The following is a 15,715-nucleotide window of genomic DNA, read 5'->3' as shown; positions in this document are numbered from 1 at the left end:
AGGGGGCTTGTGACCCCTGTGGTTGCATTTTATGAAGGTGGATATTTACATTTTTCACAAACTGCCCTCAGTGCCTATTTGGCAGAAAGGTCATTTAGACATTAAGACACAATGAGATATTCATGGACTATAGTTGTCCTCTAGAAAGTGCAGATTTAGCTGGTAGCACTTTTTTTGCAAAGTTGCATTATTTAGTAATCTAGAGATATATAAAAATGTATTAAAAAACTGGCCACGTCTGTTAGTATCCACGTTTCACCAAAACCACTTGACCGATTGCATTCAAATTTTGACACAATCCTGCATGCAAATATGAGAGCAAGCCCATACCGTTTTTAAAGACAGATGTCACACCTGGGCCAGGTAAAACCCACAAAACCACGTGTTCCAGAACTCACAAACCAGACGAAAGTGCATGCTGGGAAAAGAACCAGTTGCAAACCAGTGCCCTCTAGTGGCAGCTTCAATGGTACTGCACCTATAAAACCTTCCCTCTCACCTCGACTCCCGTTTACATACTAGGCCGAAGCCTTTACAGACTAGGCCAGGCATCCCCAAACTTCGGCCCTCCAGATGTTTTGGACTACAATTCCCATCTTCCCCGACCACTGGTCCTGTTAGCTAGGGATCATGGGAGTTGTAGGCCAAAACATCTGGAGGGCCGCAGTTTGGGGATGCCAGGACTAGGCCAACTGGAGGTACAGAGTCGCCTGGAAGGGGGTTGGGGGAGGAGGGGATGGGATAGCTCAGGACACGGTGGGACCAGTCACAGGGATGAGCTGGGGGGTGGGGTCATGATACGTCATAGGTCAGGACATGGTGGGGGGAACCACAGGGATAAGCCGGGGGTGTGGGGGAGGGGGCGGGATACGTCATGGATCGGCACAGGGTGGGGGGAATCACAGGGATACGCCTGTGTAAACAGAACACGCATAAAACAGGGGGACTCTCAAGGTGAGGGGAGTCTGAAGGGGGACTCTGAGCCTCCATTTAAGAGACTGAGCCACAGCAACGCGTGGCAGGGCCAGCTAGTTACCCTGTTTCTCATATTTTAAGACATACCCATAAAATAAGCCATAGCAGGATTTTTAAGCATTCAAGGAATATAAGCCATACCCCAAAAATAAGACATAGTGATAGGCGCAGCAGCAATGCTGGCCGCGGCAGGAGGAGGAGGAAAAAAATAAGACATCCCTTGAAAATAAGCCATAGCGTGTTTTTTTGAGGAAAAAATAAATATAAGACACGTCTTATAATATGAGAAACGCGGTACATATAAAAAGGGTCAGGGAAATTTAACACATTGGCTAAATATATGTATGTAATTCCTAGTTTTCACACGTTTGTGTGCCACAGTAGTCTTCCTGCTACCAAAGGCAGCTTATAATTTCTTTGACTTAATGGCAACAACAGTCATTTTGCAACTCTCCATTTCCAAAAATGAACAAAGGGCACTTTGTGGCAAGCAAGGTAAAATTACTTTCTTCCCCCCTCCCCTAGTCTTGAGACAGTATTAGTTTACAAGGCAAAGGTGGAGAGAACTTTGCCTCACATTTCAAAGAGGTATACTGCAACTTAATTCTGCTAATGACAATTAACACAGATGGCTAAAAAAAGTAATTATCTCTTTTCGTTTTCTGCCACCTGTCACAAGTGAACTGTTTTCTTTAATTGCTCCAAATTACTCTTAATCACACAAAACAGCTATTTAAATCGGAGTTGCATCTTGAAGCCCAGGAGGAAGATTTAACACCTGAGTTGCGAGACTTTAAGAAACCATCATGGCGGCATAAGCTGAAATCCCCGTTAAACCAAAGTATAGCTTGAGCTGAGTAATTACAAAGTCAACCAGAAGGTTATCTCTATGTGCCAAGGATTTTATCTCCCTTCACTAAATTAAAGCCACATCCTTAGGTGTATGCGTGAGAAAGAGAGAGAGAATATGTGAGAATGTGAATGAACGCATAAATGCTTACATGACTACCCTTGTGAGGCAATGTTTAAGCCTTGGCATATGCACTCTACAATGGGTTTGTCACATCACCTGTGCAGTTTACTGAACTAAAACAGTTTTATGTGATTATATATATATATATATATATATATATATATATATATATATATAAACTTAACTCTTTTCACTGTATCTTGGAATTCTGTCATGGAACTCAGGCTGGGTTGATGAGTAGGGAGGGAAGATAGTGTGGTTGTGCTAATGTGCCATATCCTAATTCCCCAAGCAAGCTGGTGCAAGGTGTTGAAAGTTACAGGGAATATGAAATTCAGTATCCACATCTTGCTACAAGCTTAGTACAGGGTCATCACTTAGAAGTAGTAACAAATATAATTTATATAGTGCTTTAAATTGTTCAATGTGATGGCACATATACATAGCTGCCAAGTTATCCCTTTTTTAAAGGGATTTTCCATTATGCTGAATAGGCTTCCTCGCGAGAAAAGGGAAAACTTGGCAGCTATGCATATATTATCTTGTTATCCCTACAGCAGCAGCACTTTAAGATAGGTCAGCAGTATTATCCTCCTGTTGTGGAAGCTGAAGGAGAATGACACAAACAACACCACCTTATGGGTGCACATCAGAGCCAAGATTCAAACAAGCTCCTTCCTGATTCGTGGCTCAGTCTCTTCACCACTGTGCTACACGAGCTTTTGATATGTTGCCTAGGTATTTTACATTACCTTTCCCAAGTATGTACAAACATAGTGCAATGTGGGGAAGAAGAAATACCACTGGAAATTCTACTATAACTGGAAATGTGTGCTACCCAAACCATCATAGAAATCCTATTGATCTAGAATCTAGGTGCTTCCATAACTCACGAATAAAAAACAAACACACCAGCTGATCTTGCCTCAGTGCTGATGTAATGAAAGAGAACCATGGAATGTACTTTTTCTTTCCAGCTGATTTTCCATTGGCATTTGTTTTCCATTTATTCAATTCCTTAGTGAGGCTATTGGGAAGCATCTTCCTGCCATGACCCAAAGTGACAGACTTTTCTCTCTGTAGCTTTAATCAGTGTGTCTTCTGACCCATAACGTATGCTCCCAGAAGACTTTTGCAGTCAAAATATTCAACATTTGTAGACTGACAGTTCATTATCTAGCGTTAACCTAGTTGATAAGATACATTATCCTTTTGATTTTTTCAAAACGCACCTAAAACTTACATTATTAAGTATGCCTGTATATAATAAAATAAGTTTAAATCTTTAGTTGTCTGATTTTCAATATGATTTTGTATTTTTGTGTCTAAATACTGTTAAATTTTCACACAAGGCCTTAAGTACAAATGAACAATGAGCAAGGCCTTTTCTGAGCTTATCCCCTACTGCCCCCCAAAAAACACTTCAAAGTACACAGTACACTTCCAGGCTGACTTCAGACATTGTTTATTAGGAAACACAAGGCTGCTTTTCCATTCACTCCATTTATTCACTTTGGTGAAATGTGTGTCTACCATTGTGACTATGAAAATATTTCATGGTCACAGCATTTCAGGTTTACAGTCTAGCACATGGGTGGCCAATGTGGTACCCTCCATGTGTTGTTGGACTACAGCTCCCATCTTCCTGACTGTTAGTCAAGGTGACCGAAACTAACGGGAGTTGTAGTCCAATCATATCTCAATGGCACCATGTGGTTATTCCTAGTGTTATACAAGGCAGAAGTAATCTCTGGAAAGAAATAGCAATGGCCAGGTTGGGAATCTTAACTGGTAGCAGAGGATTGGGGGCATTGTGGAGAATATAGTGATACGGGAGAATTTCAGGGAGATGAATGTGTCAGAAAGAGGAGAGCTGTTTGAGTGGTTTGAGAGGCAAAATATGGTGTACTCTTGTAAAAACAGGTTTTCTGCCCTATGTAATTTTTGTAACAATTGATATTACAAATCGTTGAATTTTCTCGACTGTACTATCTGCCGCAGAGCACAATGCAGTGTGGAGCTTTAAAGTGCAAGTGTGAAATGAGATTGACTTGCCTCAATCAAGTTGGATGTTAAGCTCTTGCTGCAACTGAAGAGAAGATAGTAAAATCCCATTGGACAGTGTATGATCACTGACTGAGCACGTGGATCACTGCCATTCTGTGAATGATACGTAGTGACATAACAGGACCCGTATGCTACAAAAATGAAAGGGTAGGGAATTCATTTATGTATATATATTTTCATTGTTGTTGTTTAGTCGTTTAGTCGTGTCCGACTCTTTGTGACCCCATGGACCATAGCACGCCAGGCACTCCTGTCTTGCACTGCCTCCTGCAGTTTGGTCAGACTCATGTTGGTGGTTTCGAGAACACTGTCCAACCATCTCGTCCGCTGTCATCCCCTTCTCCTAATGCCCTCAATCTTTCCCAACATCAGGGTCTTTTCCAGGGAGTCTTCTCTTCTCATGAGGTGGCCAAAGTATTGGGGCCTCAGCTTCAGGATCTGTCCTTCCAGTGAGCACTCAGGGCTGATTTCCTTCAGAATGGATAGGTTTGATCTTCTTGCAGTCATATTTATGTAAATAGTAATGTGTCAGCAGTAACTTCAAAGTGCTTTTTCTATAAAAAAAAACAACAACAACCCAACATCTTACAAATGTTATTTGTTGATCTCAGTAACTATCAGATAAAAGAAAATTGTCTAGATCCCCGAAAAGGCCCAACAGTCTCAAATGTGAGGAGATAATTATATTATTGATCCTTAAAGATTATTGTTCTTGTGGGAATGACAATTTTGCAAAGACTGCCCTTGGATCGCAACTGATGAGGTAGAACCAATTCATCTCAACCTACTCATGACAGGGTTTTATTAAATTGCATATTCATCTCTTGTGTGAAATTAAAAGCAGGGGGATTGTGTTACAGAGAGTTACACACATCTTTTCCTAATTTAACATTGTAAGTCTTTGCACGATTAACAGTGAGGCAAGAAGAAGAAGAATTGTGTGGGGTTTTTTCCATATGCAATCCCTCATAATAATTCAAAAATCAATATGCACCCTTTGAGAATTACACCCCACCCCTTCTTCATCCTAACAGTAAATTATGCAATTCAGGGTGGCCTTCTCTCATTTCCCTATGAATGGGAGATTGAGGATACCTAGGGGTAAACCAGGCATTATGTGTGTGTTTTTTTAAAGAAAATGTTTAACTATAACCACTGGGACTAGAATCATTGCTTCCAATGCCCTAATGTGAATATCAATAAGACACTGGTCCATGGAGCTCCTTGCTTGATTTGACAGTTTAAAGGATCACTTAGTTAATTAGTTGCCTCTGCATCCTTTAGCTTCTGCCTCCTCTTCTCATTTTCCTTTTTTTTGACATGCTAGATTACATCATTACTGGTGGTTTCACTTGTTAACCACAACAGAAACTGAGGATATTTTAAGCGTTAATTGGTTTCTCATAAGACTTGTCTTTCACTCTGGTTCAAAAGGAAAACACCAGCTTCCATGTTTCAAGAGTGTCCTAGCATGTAATGCTACCTAGCCTTCATCTGGATGGTTTTGAAGAGTGTGTTATTGAAAAGAAACATTGAAGCCTTTGTAGATTGTACTAATGGCCTGTGATCTTAACTAAGAATCTGCCTTCTTTTTTCATTCTTGCACTTCAATACATTTCCTGATTATTTTCTTCTGTAATGTATACAAACGAGACTTCCTCTTGACAGATACATCTGTGATATGGTACATTTGCTGCACTGTACAATGTTCATGCTACTGAAGCCCATCTTTGTAGGGTTTGTTGAAAAGCATTTGAGCTCATCACCATATGCCTTACAACACATAGCTGCCAAGTTATCCCTTTTTTTAAGGGATTTTCCATTATGCTGAATAGGCTTCCTCGCGAGAAAAGGGAAAACTTGGCAGCTATGCTTACAACAGCCAAATTGGTTTGTGGTTCAGTATCTTATATAAACTGACAGTGAGACTGCAGAAATCCCTCAACAGGGCATTTAGGCAAAAATGGTGATGGTGCTAGAATCTAGAGAGGTGGATAGGATAATCTGAATTTGATTGTGTCACCTCATTGAAACTTGGAGGGCCCAAGTAAGATGCTTGCCAGTTCACCTGGTTTGATAAAATGAGCTGAGGTTGCGATAGTAACTAACCCACACTTCTCTCTAGTAAATCAATACATAGCCTTCATCCTTATGCCTTGAACAACACTGTATTTATGCACAGTACGAAAGCCATCTGAAGACGAATCATTTGTAATCTAGTATCCTGTGAAATCAGGTTTTGTTTGCAATCCCTAAAGGCAGTTCACCTTAAATACGCTAAGGTCAAACACCAGAAGGATTTAGATATACAGTGGAACCTCGGTTTACGAACACCTCAGTTTACGAATTTTCGGTTTACGAATACCGCGGACCCGGCTGGAACAGATTAATCCACTTTCCATTACTTTCAGTGGGAAAGTTCGCTTCAGTTTATGAACGCTTCAGTTTATGAACAGACTTCCGGAACCAATTGTGTTCATAAACCGATAACAATACAATGATAACCCCATTGTATCTCCACAATATTACTGTTTTACTTCTGCAAACTAGCAAATATTAGAGGCTTCTGTGGGTATCATGATAAATCACCACAATTTCCCTCACCTCTGAACTATAACCCTATAACTGTGATCTCAGATTACTAGATGTAATCTAGTTCCTTTGTTGAGATTGAACAATTAGTTTTTTATAACATGCCTATTGGTGTGAAAGATTGAAAATTATGTCAATTGATCTCTGCAACATTCATGTTAATTAAACAGCAGCCTTAAAATCTTGCTTTTAAAAAAAAAGCAGCAACATCCATTCACCACATCACTGTATGAATCATTATTTTAGAGTAATATTTATTTTAGAGTAATATGCTGCAGAGCTAGAGTGTTGGCTTTTGTGTGTGTTCAAATCCTTGTTCAGGTTAGTTTTTTTCTAATAAGGCTGTTTCCCATACTATTTGATACCATTGGTCCATGCTTACTCCTGACAGGTCTCTCCACAAAAACAAAGTTCACTACAGCCAATCACAAACAAACAACCATACCCCTAAACCAAACCAAACCTCTCTCACCACCAAAGGAATACAAGTGAATAGGAAAGAGAACACGCACAAGCGATGCTGACACAAAACCCCACACATACACTAAGTAGAAGCATTCCCGCCCCACCCCCACTCACCATGACCCCCTCTACCTCTTCCCCCCTTTTCTTCCTAATGTAACAGTAATGTCTCAACATATGAAACTGATCTGTAGAAAATGTAACTTGAAAAAAGAGACATTGCACATACTTTGTAAACCAAGAAATCCTTAATAAATATATGTGTGGGGTTTTTTAATCCTTGTTCAGGTATCGTATAAAATTCACTGGGCTTGGAATTGAGCAAGTTCCTGTTCTACCTCATAAAATAAGATTACCATATTATAAACTTTGAACCTACTGAAGAAAGGATAATGCATATATGCAACGACAAAAAAAGCAAATAATGGAAAGTGCAAGTGTGTCAAGAGAGGAATCTTTCTAACAGGCTCAGTTTTGTCCAGAGTAATTTTTGCCACCACAATTTATACTCTAAACCAGGGGTAGTCAACCTTTTTATACCTACCACCCACTAATGCATCTTTCTTGATGGTAAAATTTCCTTACCGCCTACTAGTGCTCGATGGAAGGAGGATTCAGCTTGTGCCATAGAACCCCCTACCGCCCACCTAGAACCCTGAAATGCCCACTAGTGGGCGGTAGGGACCACGTTGACAACACCTGCTCTAAACCTTCACAGAGTTTTTGGGAGTCTGTGAATTGTTCTTCTATAGTTTATTTAACTGATTAGACAACCCTTTACAAGGACTATGGGCCACAAATTAAATGCAGGCCTGGCTCTCACTAGACATTATCCGTCTAATGCAGGGTTTTCCAGTTTTATTTTGTGCGGCTTCCATCAGGAAAGGGCAGACCAAGTGGACTCTGTATGTGGAATGTGGAAGCTCCCAGACTTGACCTTTGATGGGGAGATAATATAACATTTCCCAGTTGCCCACTCAGGCAATACTGGAATCAAGCTCCTGCAAAAGCCTTCAAATGATCCAGAGTGACATGCTGGAAATCTGTGTGGGTGTGCAGCTGTGCAATAAGCAACTGAGGGGGAGGGATGCCACGCCATAAAAACGGATGAGGGGTTTACCAAAGTATGGGCAGCATCTTTGTACCAGTGGGAGGACAAAGATGGCAAGGGGGGTAGGTGTGGGCCCAAGATGGCAAAGGCAGGAATCGTCCCAAATACAGCAGCTGTGATTCCCAAGTTGAAAGAAAACACTCCAGAATTGTCTCTGCACAGCTGTGAATTTTGAAGCCGCTTCCCTAGGAAAGCCAGGAAAAAGCTGCTATGGTTTGATAGATTTTGCATGAGAGCCAGACAGGAAGGCAAGTTTGTTTGAAGGAAAGGCTACCTACTTGGCTCTTTTCAGGCCTCGAAAGGATGCACCTACAAGCTGCGGTCTCCGATAGAGAACAAGCTCCTTTGCACCCAAGCCCAGCCAGTGCTTAAAATTCACTTCCATTCTAGTGCTTTGAGGTGGGGCAGGTGGAGAACCAGTCAGGCCTACAGTGGGGTGGGATTTTACCTGGGCATATACCAGGCATATACTGGCTCAGGAATCAGAGTAAGGACTTCCAGCCAAACATCCTCTTCCATATGGTTTGAGGGAAACCTGGGAGGGGGAGGATGAAGCAGTTGCTCTGTGACCTTGGATCGGGTGGTCTCGGATGACATTTGAGAAGCCTTATGATGAGAGCATCTATGCCAGCTTACTGCCAGGCAGCTGCTGGAAGTGAACAGATTCCTCTTGCCTCAGAAGCTGAGAGAGCCAAAGTATGCCCGCTTTATTTGTTTATTTATAAATTTCTTCCTGCACTTCAGGACCAAGTTATAGATGAGGCTCTGTAGAGAATGCTGTGATAATAAATAAGTTGTCAATGATCGCACTGCCAAATATTTCTGTTCGCTGTGGCCTAGCAACTCGAGGCCTAATTCTTTCCAATAGAGGGCAGTGGTGTCATTTTAGCCAGTAATGGGAGCTGACAGACTTATTCCACGCACAACAGGAGTAGTTTGATTTTTGATTTTTTTTTAAAAGGTAGTTTACTTCGTTCAACCTGGGAAATCACAGTATAACTGGAAGGGTTCATTTAAGCTAAATTGCACAAAGGCAGTTTGCTGGGTGTGGCCATATTACCAAATGCTGCTTTGTTCTCAACATTTGATGTTAGTAAACTAGTCCAAACCCATTGCGTTGCTACTAAATCACACAAATAATTTCTAGTGTTCCTGTTCAAAATATCAAAGAAACGAAACTTTTTTCTATATCATTTTTAGGATGCAGAGGACTTCAATGGCATTTCGTCTTATTATTCACCATAAGAGCCCCATTAGCTCATTTATTTCTCACATATTGGGGAAACCAAGGCAAGGGCTTTCAAGAGCTTACCACTTAATTAACAGATGTGGAGGGATTTGAGCATGTACTGGAACAGCAAAAGCTGCCTCATACAGAATCAAGGTATCTTGGTCTATTGACCAGCAGCAGCTTTGTGGGGTTTTAGACAGAAGCCTTTTCCAACACTAACACATTACATTTACTTTACTACTATTTGACCCTTATTAACTGGAGATGGCACCTTGTACATGCAAAATAGGTGCTCTGTGGCTAGCTACAGCCCTGCTCCATTCTGAAGACTATCTGTATGATGTCACCTGTAATGCATTATCTTGCATGGCCATAGAAGATTTTTAACATGCAGTTCTGAGCTAGAATGATCACAAGATAATCTCTTTTAAAAAATTCCTCTCTGTAACGTGGTATTGTAAAAGCGGTCGCAAGACATGAAAACCTGGGGAGAAAGCTAGTTTTCTAATACTTTTCTAGATATGGCAACTCACAGCTGTGCAATGCTGGTAAGTGTTCTTAGATTCACCATGTGATAAGATCTTTCAATCTTCATACTGTATGTGTTGCATGATGGGAAGGAGTTACAGCCACAGTAGCTGCAAAAGGCATGAAAGCAGCGGATGAGCATAGAGAGACAGCTAGTGCTGGCAGCAGATATGGAAGAGGGGCAAAGCTATTTATTTTAATCACAGAATTGAGGGCGATTCACACTTTGTTTTGTTCGTTTTGCATACCTTACCAGAGTAACAGGGTAAATAACCCACAGGAAAATCTGCCCTGCAAATTCATGGCAGAAAGATCTAATAATGTTGGCTGGTCATTGAACAACTTGTTGTTTAGTCGTGTCCGACTCTTCGTGACCCCATGAACCATAGCACGCCATTGCACAACTAATACCGTATTAAAATGGCAGGAACAATGTGGTAAGTACAAAAGAACAAGGCAAGGGAAAGACCTGGAGGCAATGGCTGTTGGGACAAGTGGGGCACTTGGTAGGTGATTTGTGGCTAGGATATAAAATCACAGTCAACAGTGGAGGGCACCAAGGCCATGTCCTGGAACCGGATAAACGGGAATTAGAACTATATTAATAGAGTTTGTTCTTAAGAGACATTTTTCTTTTATTTTGGCACTGGCACCAAGTATTCATAAGGTAAAAGCTCAGCCTGCACAAAACAACAAAGTCTGTAAGTCTCTAATTATTGAGAGCCAAAAACTTTTCATGGCCATAAGAGCTTTATGATATTGGGAAAGCCCTTATAAATAGCCCTATTGATAGTCGGACACATTCTCCGCATAGATTTATAGTCACTAGAAGGGCTGGTTAAGCTGACCCAATTTTTGTACTTGGGTTTTTTTCATATAAAATAAAATCTGAACACATACAGAAACAAACACCCCAGATTTCTTTTCTTCTGTAAAATGCTAATGTTCCAAACGAATACCTCCCTTCCTTTCACTCTCTTTCCTACAATGGTAGATATCATTATCATCATCATCATCATAAACTCAGCTTACATAAATTTATTACAAAGCAACTGCTGCTCTCTCTCTCCTATCGCCCTCCTTCCATATGAAATAAATGTTGAAAATGAAAGGAAGTTAATTAGGCTATTGGTACGTTAAACAAAATATCATTTCATTGCACCCAGCCTATACAAAGACAATTGCTTAAACAGTTGCTGATAAGAACACACAACTCAACACAGGTCAATTTGAGACATTAAAATGTGTCAAAATTCAGAATTGGACGTACACACGAAAAGAAAAGCATCCTCAATTTAGAAAAGGCTCTTTGCTTGATTGTCACACTGACTCCACTTCCCAGCCAAGTGGGCTGATCACACCACATGGATAACACAGGGGCTATTGAATATTTGTCAACAAGAACGTGGGAAGCCAACTCTCTTGATTTATTCTTCCATTTGAAATTACAGAATATTTTAAATGTGGTAATATTCTTGTGTAGCTGTGTATTAACAGGGACTGCTTCTGAATTGCATCAGGGACCTGTTATTTTGTTTCATTTAACTCGTACTGATGAAATAAACTACTGATTTATTTCATTTGCAGCTGAAGAGCTGTTATTTCGATCTTCCTGATTCTTATATTAGCTTTGCAGATGTTCCAGTTCCTGGTGCACCAAAGAACACACTGTACACACAATACGTACCATACTGTTGATGTCACAAATGCAGAATGTGGCCAGTGGAGAGTCAGATTCCATTCACTCTCCATAAAGGACAATGGGATGTGCTGGGAGAAGCTTGGGAGACAGAACCTCCAGATACAGTACAGGGAAATTTGAGACATGAAACTCAAACCTATCTCCCACTGTGTACAATGTGGTTAACTTCCAAGTAAGCAGGCATAAGATTGCAGCCTGGGAATGTGAAACTTCAAGCAACTTCAGGGAACATTCAGTCTTCCCAAAGTTGTCTGCTGAATCATTTGCCCCAGATATCCTGTGGTCTGTTCAGGTTTTCTTTTCACTTCACCCTGTGTAAGGTTCTCCCATGTTCAAACCCTTAGAGAAAAACTTTTTCATGCTAACATATGGTCTGACCAAGACAAGACATTGCAAATCCTCCCAAAGCTTTCAAGAAACCAATGCAGACTGCAGTGGTAAGAAGGGCAAAGGGAACAGAAATTGAAATTGAGAAAGGGTAGACATGTTACAGAAAGAACCTGCCACCATATTTCCTTTGATTCTTCAGCAGGGCTGTTCTTGATCTTTCTTGTCCACTCCAGAGCCATCTGATAAGGAACCTGTCTCTGCTGAGTGAATAGACACAGTGGTGTGGGTTGATAGCTGATTTATGCTTTCTTTGGCAATGTTTGTGCTTCACTTGAGAAGCTAACATCACACTTTGGTAATCAAAATAATGTTCCTTGGTTTGAGGCAATACAGTTACTGTAAATCCATCCCACTGTGTCCAGTTGTGGGATAAGAAAAGAATTACTTCCAGTAAAGAATAACAGGCTTCATCTGTTCACAGAACACTTTTTTTGACTCTCAGACTGCACACATACTGTCAATGGGTGAGTTTAGCCAACAATCAGTGGATACTACTGTGAACAAGTGCCTCCTAAGGCTCAGTCCACTATTACCCATTGAGGCACAGTGGCTAAGAAGGTTGTAATAGGGTTGGATAGAGCTCAATTCTGATCTCCACTCAGCTACAAAGCCAATCACTGCCTCCAAGCCTAACCTACTTCACAGGGGACTCCTCCAGATAGCCTCTTCCTTGAGCATTCATTCTGATTTGCTTTTAGGGAGGTTATAGGTCTTCCCACCCATCAGTGGTTATCCCACACTTTGTTGTGTATTTCCCATCACTTTCCTAACTGCAAGAAGCCAGGTGGTGGTGGTGGGGGTTTTTTAAGTGAATTTCTTGCACCAGAGTGACAGAGGACTGTAATACGCTTTAGTTGTGCAAACCTCAATTTCCAGTAAGCAACTGAATTCCTCTGCAAAGTATTGACTTTGGAGGTGACCAGAGGTGTTCCAGGGATAAAGGGGAGGGGGGCAGTGTATGCTAGCTTGATTAAATTGGCAAAAAGTTAGGATCTACATTTAATAAAGAAAAAAAACCTGTTGCCTCCTATAATGTATTCCCAACTAGAAACAGTGTTTGTGGGATTTCTGAACACAGAGAGACACCTGACCCTTCATATGTGTGCTGCAATGGATGAAGCCAAAACTTGCAAATCATCACTAGGTAATCCACCCCCCATTCGTTTGGTGAATGGGGAATAATTTCACTTAGAATTTACCAGCTGAAGGAAGTAAATATACAGAGATTTTTTTAAAAAAATACACATCATAAAGCAACTATAGCAGTCACATTACCATGGAGTGCACATGCTATATTGTCTTTAGAGGACCTTGAAGTGTGCTCAGCTGATTATATAGCACCTGTTTAGCATATGCATAAGCACAGAATCATCACATAAATACTATTAATGGGTGCTGTGATAATGTGTAACCATTCTGATGTCAGGTAGAATTCATAAAGAATTATATTATCATGAGGTTTGCTGGAATTCTTGTACTTTAATGAAAATAAGTTGCAGCATTTGTCCCATTCCTAGTTTCATCAGCTCCTTGAGCTGTTCCATGCTTCATTTTTCTTCCTTTCTTCTTTTTTGCTAAATTCATGCCTGTTTACTACAGACTTCCATTTAGTTGTGACCACGTTCTCTTAAATATTTTAAGGAGTGTTTTATTTAACTTTGCTGAACTGTTTAATGTTGCCTGTAATAGTTCTGTATCAGCAGCAGATTCGTTTTGGTTATGACTTACATTTAAAATGTATTTGTAAACTGCTTAAATATGCTAAGAATTATCCTTGGGGACCACAGTAAAATGCAGTCATGTTTATTTGTAATTGCTACAAAATGGTTTACAGAATTGTTAGTGTCTTTTATTATGCCCTGCTACTGAAGTGCTTGCTTGTTAATTAGAGAAATTTCAGCTGTCATAGGCAGCAATTATAGCTTCTGTATCACTGTCTGTTATGAATAGTCAATGAGAGCTGATTAATATGCATGAGCAGCAGTATATAGTGTGTGCATTGGACTAAAGCAGTAGAGGGAGTGTTGTGTACTGTGAGTGGAGGAGGGAGAGCATTAAGGAAGGAGGCAGAGTTTCTTGCCAGTGATCAGAGCATCACCAACGTAAATCGTTTCAGTTTCATCTGACTCTCTAAGTGTGCCAAAGGGATATCTACATGCATGCTTGCTAACAACAACTTCCCGGGCTCTTGCGGTGAATAAGAAAGACAGTTTTCTTAAACATGGGATGCAGCTTGTGCTCTCTGCAGAAACAAGAGGAACAGTACAAATTGCTGTATGAAGTTTGCCAGGTAAAGCTGTTTGCTTTGAATTCTAGGGACGTATATATGTTACTTTAGCCGCATGACAATTGCTGTTATTTTTATTGTTAGAGCAAGAAGAAGGAATAGGCAAGGTATGTTACTCCATTGTAGCAAGTAAGCTATTACCTTATTTGGCATGGGTTTTGGGATTTATTTATTTTTTATGGTGATGTGCCTTATGACACAAGTGCAGAGGTTTAAATATTCATTGAAATGCACCATTTCTGTAATAAACAGGCGTCTATAGCTACAAGGCAGTAGACCCTGAGACACTGTCCCCAGCATGAGTTAAGGAAAACATCTCAGCCAGGGTCAGATCTTGGTCATGCTCTCTTTGAACAAGTTTGGAAAGACACAAGTGATGATTGATGTGGTGGAGGGGTTGGTCTCTGTTTACCAATAGTTCAATGGTGCTTCTTTCTGGAGGACAAATGCACTAACTTATTCACCACAGACAGTGAGCCACTACCTCTACCAATACTTTGTCTCAAGTTTAATTCCTGTAGATTCTGTGTTTCTGTCAGTTTTAAAAATTCCTTTTGCTACCCTGGGGAGAACCCTTCTAGAATTCTTTATCTATATACATTACAATGTTTTCTCATTCCCAACTTCTCTGGCTACAAAGCACAATGAGAATAAACAAACACTTGAAAATTCTTTCTGATCTACATAGTCTATGCCATTTTTAAAATATTTATTTGGGCTCCAGCCATTTGCCTCTTCAGTTGGTTCTGAAAGATCATCTCATCCCAAAGTGCAGGTTTGTAAAGAAATACTATAATGGTAGCTCCAGTAAAGTTAGACATAGCATCAAAAGGAAATGCACAATTTGACAAGACAAAACTTGTTTTACCTTCTCTTTACCAATAAATAAATAAATCTGAAAAAGTGGCCATCTTTATGCTCTATATGTTATTTGACTCTAGAAGGGAGATCTAAAAAATAATTTTAAAATATAACTATCTGTGAACATACAAATTGCATGTGAGGTGATTCTGTCTTTACAAAGTACTTTAAGGAAATGAAAAACGGAGCACCTAGCAACAATTATTGCTAAATGCAAAGAGTGTTTTGGTTTTACATTTGCCAGCAGAGGGTGTTGCAAATCACAGAGAAAGGTGAGGTAGTCTTTGTTGTGGAACTACTCATGTCACTCACAACACAGTGAGTGAAATAGGCCTTGTGTTCTGTACTAACAGGAACACAGTTAAATTTTAAGCACCATGTTCCATATATATATATGTCTCTGACACCTCCCGGAGAACACAATGCCTATGTAGAAAACTTTGTCACTGCAAACAGAAAGGCATGCTCACTGTCATGACTGTTTTATATCAGCTCCCTTGATAAACATTTTTCCTGTGTTTTAAGAGAGCAAATGT

The 15,715-nt window shown here is 40.3% G+C and overlaps 1 protein-coding gene across 3 annotated transcripts in view; it reads left to right on the top strand.

Moving 5' to 3' along the window:
* Window positions 1-15,715, top strand: part of PDZRN3 (PDZ domain containing ring finger 3) — a 187,987-nt gene that overhangs the window by 124,218 nt on the left and 48,054 nt on the right. Inside the window, exon 1 of one of the 3 annotated variants that reach the window (XM_035106615.2) lies at window positions 7,227-14,321. The exons of the other annotated variants lie outside the window; for them this stretch is intronic. Coding sequence (XP_034962506.2) covers window positions 14,253-14,321 — 69 coding nt within the window. The 5' untranslated portion in view covers window positions 7,227-14,252. Of the gene's footprint in view, window positions 1-7,226; window positions 14,322-15,715 lie in introns of those variants that run through there. 3 annotated transcript variants of the gene reach the window in all.

This window comes from Zootoca vivipara, chromosome 2, assembly GCF_963506605.1.
Source record: "Zootoca vivipara chromosome 2, rZooViv1.1, whole genome shotgun sequence".
In the NCBI taxonomy this organism is placed as follows: Eukaryota; Metazoa; Chordata; class Lepidosauria; order Squamata; family Lacertidae; genus Zootoca; species Zootoca vivipara.
The sequence above is the reverse complement of the archived record's forward strand: the minus strand, read 5'-3'. Positions and strand labels throughout refer to the sequence as shown.